General features: G+C 45.2%; 1 protein-coding gene across 1 annotated transcript; it reads left to right on the top strand.

Moving 5' to 3' along the window:
* Nucleotides 1-4,213: 4,213 nt before the first annotated feature.
* Nucleotides 4,214-5,629, top strand: LOC123134894 (uncharacterized). The gene is made up of 2 exons (XM_044554044.1): nt 4,214-5,064; nt 5,134-5,629. The coding sequence occupies exons 1-2, from the start codon at nt 4,271-4,273 to the stop codon at nt 5,408-5,410; spliced, it is 1,071 nt and encodes a 356-aa protein (XP_044409979.1). The 5' UTR covers nt 4,214-4,270; the 3' UTR covers nt 5,411-5,629.
* The last annotated feature ends 1,452 nt before the right edge of the window (nt 5,630-7,081 follow it).

Below are 7,081 nucleotides of genomic sequence, written 5' to 3'. Positions count from 1 at the left end.
TAGATGATGACATATAATTTCAGTTGAAAATCAGTTATTTTAAAATTTATAAAATACATAGAAGGAATTATTAACAACTAAATGTTGAATAAATACATTATGAAAATATATCCAATGGTGGATATACTGATATTTTTTTGGTATTATTTATCTTCATTTGTGCATATAGGCTTGGTCAAATTTAGAAACCATTAACTTTTTGACTTGGTTTATATGCCAACCTGGCTTGTGAGTTTAGCATTCAGCTTGGTACGATACTGAGTCCGCTCCTTTTTAGTTTACATATAAGTTTGCTCTAAGTAAAAGTATCTCTAGTTTGACCAAACTTATAGAAAAAAGTATCAACATTCACAATACCTAATAAATACTTATCATTAGATTCATTATGAAATTTAATTTCATATTATATACATTTGGTATTGTAGATATTGATGTTGATATTTTTTAATATAAATTTTCTCAAAATTTACAAAGTTAGACTTGACAAAAACTTATACGCGGAGTAAAAACAACCGGAGGGAGTACTAACACACTGCAATTGCTATTCCTAGTTCGTGCATAGGTCTGTTTATTTTATCTTTTTTTTCCTTCTAAACTTTATTTTCCACACTTCTAACATTGATGAACGTTTTTTAAATTCACAAATATTTTCCAAACATCTGAATATGTTTTAGAAGTGAACAATTATCAAATTCATGAACATTTTTATATGCGTGAATATGTTTCTAGATTGGTAAATGTATTTTTTGAAATTCATGAATATTTGTAGTTCTTGATTTTTCTAAAATTAGTGGACCCTGTTTTTCTTTACAATATTTATGAATATTTCTAAAATTCATGAGTAATTCAAAATTTGAGACCATTTCTATAATTTATGTTGTTTTTAATTCATGAAGTTTTGAAACTTAGGATGTCCATTTTTTTAAAAATGTATACATTCTTAGTTAGTATTTAAAAATAAAAATACATTTTACATTGGAAAAGGCCCAAACTAAAAACCTCACTGAATAACCGTTCTATTTTCCTTGGAACTGACAAGTTTTGGTATGGAGAAGATGGTATAGTATTACAAACACTCAAGGGCAGATCAATCGACCAAACATGATGCCTAGAAGTGCAATAAAACAATACATCGTCAATAGCAGTTATGCCATCTCCAGAAGAGTGGTCGTGGCGCGGTAGCAGTCAAGGTTGTATCCATTAAGTGGGAGGAGACGTTCCCGTCGACGACGAGGTGCCTACGGTGACTTCGTAAATTCCAAGATGATATGCCATCTCAGTCTTTCAGAGGCGCTCATAGAGTAGGGTCTGCGTGTGTGTGTTCATAGGGGTGACTATATGCGCGTGTATAAGAGTGCTTGCGTTTGTACTGTATTAAAAAAACAGTGAGCTCCAGTTAATTTTTTTGCCTCCCAGCCCTTATATTGGTAGATCCTTTTTAAGGGAGGGTTGAAATAAGAAATCAGCTATGGTTGATGTGATGCTTGTAACAAGAAATTTTAGAGAGTAACACATGAGATTATCATGATATGGCCCGGTTGTAACAATGTGGTTACACCACCTAGTAAAGGTTTTCATAGGTGCACCACCTAGTAAAAGCCCTCATTGGCTTGCGAAATCATTTGGCGGGCCGTTCATAGGGTGAGTTTCGATGAGCCCTTGGGCACCTGCTGCCATGAACAAAGTGGCCGCCCATTGCAGTAGGTATTGAAATTTTTTTGGGCATTGGCAGCTCAGGATCCTGTGATGGAATCTGAAACTGGAGGTAGTTATTCAGCGAAAACGGATGAATCATTCGTCCAAAGGCGGTTGTGTTAACCACGGGGTATGCTGGATGAGCGTTCATTCGGCATGATGAGATCAACCCGGCAAGATGTACCGAGTTAGGTTGGACATTGGTTGATGCTGCAATGGCAATGGTTGTTGGTAGTTGACATAGCCCGAGAGTGTGCAATCAGCATACCCAAACCCAACGTGACTCCCATTGTACATATTAGTTAATGTATCCAACGAGCCAAAGCTTTGATGGGATGTCAAGTTCGGCCCACTATTCTGAGCTCGATTTGGCGCAATAACTACCTCCGGGGCATGAGAACTCGGACATCGATTTCTAGTCACGTTTACAGAGTGGCTTGCCTGTACGCTTTGGGGGTAAGCATCCTGAGCTCGATTTGGCATATTGATTACATTTTGAGCACAAGAGCTGAGTTGTTGATTTTCGGTTACAGTTCCGGAGTTTCTTGCTCGTACAATCTCTCACAAAGCTGGGGCGTTGCTTAGATACTTTGACAACACACATGGGAAATGGGGGCAGTGGTCATCCAGTTCAGCAGTAGGACATGGTACCGTTGTCTTCAGTGTTTTGTTTCCCATGTCAATAGAGATCATTTGTGCCTTCTTCATGTCTAACCTCACCAAACAATGCTTGGGGCGGGGAAAGATGGTAACAAGTTCATTATTGATGACTTACCAGTAGTGTTGTCCCCAAGCTCAGCCAACGAAGCAGAATGGTCTGGGTTCACAACCAATATGTCTTCACCATGAACCAGGCACCCCATGCGCCAACCGTCATCCGAAAGGAGTCTTTTCCATGTGACGGACCTCCAACCAATTAACTTGTGAGGCACCATGGAGTCCAAATCATTGCTTTGTTTCACAAAGGATGAATCATCACAACTTTTATCTGGAAGATATGCCGCCGCAATGCCTTCTTCTTCTATGTCTTTTGGGGGTAGAGAAACAAGTTCGATCTCGACTAATTTGAGTGATCCATTGGTGCAAGGTGATGTCTCGGACGACCCATGGGCACAAATGACTATCAGCCTCGTTCCCAGGCATCAGGCCAGGAAGTGGGATGAACCACATGTGTATAGTCTCATCAGATAGCACGTCACACACCATAATACCCCTCCAAAGATCAACCCAGCCTTGCAGGCTCCCTCCAAGGGGGATTACCTTGTGCGACGCAATAGGAAGCTCCTCCTCAATCAGTGGTTTCTCCAGATAAGCAGGTTTCCTAGTCCATGCTCTCGACACCGACGAGTACAAGTGAAGTTCATATCCTCGTTGAGCATCATCATGGCTCGGGTACAGACCAGCCAGGGTGTATTCCCCGCTGTTGCCGCAACAGTGGATACCAAGATCGCGTGGCACGAGGAAGTTACGACCCGGTGGGTCCGGAATCCGGGTGATCGTCGGTGGTCTCCCCGGAACGGCCTGGTACATGTAGTACTCGCTGGACCGCCGCACGAGCTTGGTGGACCAGTTGAGCGGCAGGTGCAGGAGAAGGAACTGTTTCTCGGAGCGAACAACGCGTGGCTCGCCGGCGAAGTTGGCGTGCTGGAGGCCGGGGCAGTGGGTGCACACGTAGGAGAGCGCCAGCGGGTGCGCGAAGCAGATGGAGGCCTGGACGGCGTGGCCTTTGCTTGTCTCGGCTCCAGCCGTGGTGGAGTTGACACGGTGTGCAAGGTATACCTTGTGTCGAGGGTGATCCAGGGCGGGATGCCTTGGGAGGCGTCCAACTCCGCTATGATGGGCGGGTTCAAACAGGCGGCGATCCTGGAATCTAATCCAGTCATTGTTCTCGGCAGAGGTAGATCTGATTTGTGCGTGTTGCCTCTGAGTCTGAGCAGGGATTTTTATGGGATCCACGATGGGTGTGCAGGGAGAGACCGGGTCGGATTGTTTTTTTTTGAACATCAGTACAGAAACAAGCACTCATATACACGCACATAAACTCACCCATATGAATGTACACATGCACACCCTAACCCTATGAGCACCTTTAAAAGATTGAGCCGGCATATCATCTTGAGATTTACGAAGTCATCGTAGGCGCCTCGTCGTCGACGGGAACGTCTCCTCCCACTGAATGCGCATCACCGAAAATCCTGAAATAGGTCGGATTTGAGAGGTGGCTTCTTGATCGTGTTTGGGTACGATTCTGTTGCCAACATGTACTCTACATACGAGGCGGAAGGCGGTGTGCGGCGTGAGAGACTACATTCCTCTCCTTCGCCGCCGGCGTGAGCACAAAGCCGGTGAACTAATTGCGGCTTCGTACTAAAAATTGGTCCGGGAGTATGGACGGTGAACGACGCGAGCACAAGCCGTGCAACGTGTTGGGCCGGCCAATTTTTAGTACGAAACCACAATTTACAGCTGGATCGATCGGACGTGCCTTAGTTTGATTGACATCACGTTGCAAATACTCTCGATCCTCGTCCAGCTGCACACACGTCACAGACGCGATCACGCTAAAGATCGATAGATGGACGAGACGGCCGCGCCACAGCCCGAGGCGGTGTCGCTCCCGGAGGACGCCGTCCGCGAGATCCTCATCCGCGTGGAAGGCATGGCCGCTCTCTTCTGCTGCGCCGTGACGTGCAAGAACTGGAGCCACCTCGTAGCCGATGCCTCCTTCTTTCGTCGTCGCTGGCCCGATGATCACAGGGTGAGCCGCTTCCTTGCCGGGTTCTTGGCCCCAAAACGGCTCGACCGTATGGACCCCAACTTCCGGACAGGGGAGCCCATGTTTGCGACGTTTTTCGTCCCGACGCCACGGTCGGTGTTCGCCCGCCGCTCCCTCATCTCCTTTTTTCCCGACGCCGACGCGTGCCTTCTCGACGGCGCCGAGCCGCTCACTGCGCGCCGCGACCTCCTTCTCGTGCGCCTGTCTCCGGACATAGCTCCTGGCTATAAGTACGGCAAGTCTGTCGTTCATCTGGCTGTGTGCAATCTGCTCATTGGCGTGTGCGAAGTGCTTCCCCTGCTATGCGGACATTTGGACTTCGCCAAAAGCGGCCACGCCATCCTAACTAGCGCAGCCTGCTCGTCGAGCGCAGAGCAAAAGTCTTTGCAACCGGTCTACTCGACCTTCTTCAAAGTGTTAATCATCGGCACGATGAATCTCGGCCCGCCCAGCCTCTACACATTGTCATCCAATGAGTCAAGGTGGAGCAAGCCTATAAAATTAACTTTTGTCACTGCTGGGGGGATCCATGACTGTAAGCATCCGGATGCCATTGTGTCTCGCGGTAAGGTGCATTGGAGCGTCTGGAACAGGTACCCTGACTACTCTCTTGACATGGACATGGAGACGTTTCACATATCTTAGACAATCATTATGGACAGGACAACTTACTCGGAAACCAACGAAGACCCACAACTTGCGGTCACCGCAGATGGGACGCCCTTGGTGTTACTTCTGTCAAGACCAGGCCTTGAGCTAAAGATCTGCATGCAGCAGGACGAAAAGAAGAGTCATGATGGTGCTATTGCCAAGGCCAGGCGGCTCACCACGCGTACTGTCGAGTTGAAACCACCTGGGCAGTTTAAAAGAAGGCCTGAGAAAATATACATGAGATTGTTAGGAGAGAAGAGTGGCGTGATGCTACTCAAGGATAGCTAGAGGCGGATTTACATCGCTGGCCTTGAGACGGGAGTGATGGAGCAATTTGAGTTGCCCGATGGTTTTGATGGGCTTAACCGTCTGAAGGTCGTGTTTTTGGAGATGGACTGGCCGGCACTATTTGTTTCCCGTCTTGGCAAGTGGTAGATCCATGCATGTAAGTCGAGTTCACACAAAAAGGCAGCATGAGGATTGTTAGGTTTTTTTTTTATTCTTGTCATATTTCAGAGATGGGTGGATTGTGATCATCATCTTTAAGTCACGCATGTTACTTGTTTTGCCTAACATGAACTTCAATTTCTGGTGCTTAGCTAGATCTGTCTTAAGGGAAGTAGCTTTGATAAGATATTTGCAAAATTTATGCATTTATTTTCGATTTCGAATAAACGCGTGGAAGAATCGGGCTCTTGCGCATGTGGTGACAGTGAGGAATAACAAATGTTGAGAAAATTCTCACTTGAAAGAGGATTTGTGAAGCTAAACAAGATTAGACTTGACGGTTGATTGTATTTTTTTCATGCCAAGGACGTGAGGGAAGTTAAACATCGCAAGTTAATTTTCACAATGCTACCATGTGACGGCGGTAACTAACCCCGCGTCACTACTGTGTTCTCATCGTGTGACCCAGAGGAAACAATATAGATCAGATGGTGTGGGGTGGCATGGCGTGATACGGCGGTGCATTGGATGTTCGATCCATGTAGCTCTCCAATAAATAGAAATATAATTAAGCTTCATATGCTGTACCAACTTTTATCGAGTGGCGGCATTCCTCATCGAAACCATCAGGCAACCCTGTAAACTGATGGAGAATTTATTTTCACATCTCATAGCACTTGTGCTTGTCAGCTAGTCAAGGAAGACAAGGGATGTGTTTTCATATATTTAATACTAAATGTAAAAAATGTAAAAATAGTGATTTTTATACGGGAAACAAAAAGGTGTGACAATTTTAAAATCCATTCCTCATGCTTGTATATATAAATTAGTGATTTTTATTCCAGAATCAAAAAGGTGACAACTTTGGATGTACTGGATTTGGAGGAATCACACAAGCGAGTCGGCATTAGGAATGCGTTAGACTCCTCCACTGCCTGCATTTGAGTTTGAGCTTCCACTTTGGTTTCGAGAAACAGAACCACTACCGATGCTATCCATTGCCAACCTTTTTTTTTGCGGGTGAATCCATTGCCAACCTTAAGAAGAGAAGAATAAATTAAAACGGATTTTCAGAACATGGGGGCAACAGAGCACTTTATTTTGAACCCCCCAAAGCAAGTGCTTAAAAGTTTTGAAAAAAAATGTTTTTTTACATGGATACGCTTATACGCATGCATGTGGTCTAAGTACGTGTGAAAATTCGTTAAAAAATAGGTTGCATTGTCTCCCAATTTTGCGTGGCCATAGAAACTAGATGGCATCACCTTCCACGGTTAACCAATTGCGGTTTCTGAGAACCAGGTTTCTGAGAACCAGTAACTGTTACTACCTATTTTGATCGTGTGTGGCAGTGGGTCTCCTAAATCGGTATGCCGTTTTTCGAAGAGGGCGAAACAGAGGGGGTGGGGTTCCATCATCACCGTAAAGATTGAAGGACCTAGAACTTCACGATACAGAAAAGAGAGGCACACCGTGTATGTTGGTGGTCACTCAGCTCGTTGTTCAAGGAAG

Source organism: Triticum aestivum, chromosome 6B (assembly GCF_018294505.1).
Source record: "Triticum aestivum cultivar Chinese Spring chromosome 6B, IWGSC CS RefSeq v2.1, whole genome shotgun sequence".
NCBI classification, from domain to species: domain Eukaryota; kingdom Viridiplantae; phylum Streptophyta; class Magnoliopsida; order Poales; family Poaceae; genus Triticum; species Triticum aestivum.
The sequence above is the reverse complement of the archived record's forward strand: the minus strand, read 5'-3'. Positions and strand labels throughout refer to the sequence as shown.

Bases quoted from the DNA above. Each gene is read 5' to 3' on its own strand.
- LOC123134894 (XM_044554044.1), top strand. From the start codon at position 4,271: ATGGACGAGACGGCCGCGCCACAGCCCGAGGCGGTGTCGCTCCCGGAG. The intron at 5,065-5,133 runs GTACCCTGACTA...CATTATGGACAG, and splicing joins CATTGGAGCGTCTGGAACAG to GACAACTTACTCGGAAACCA.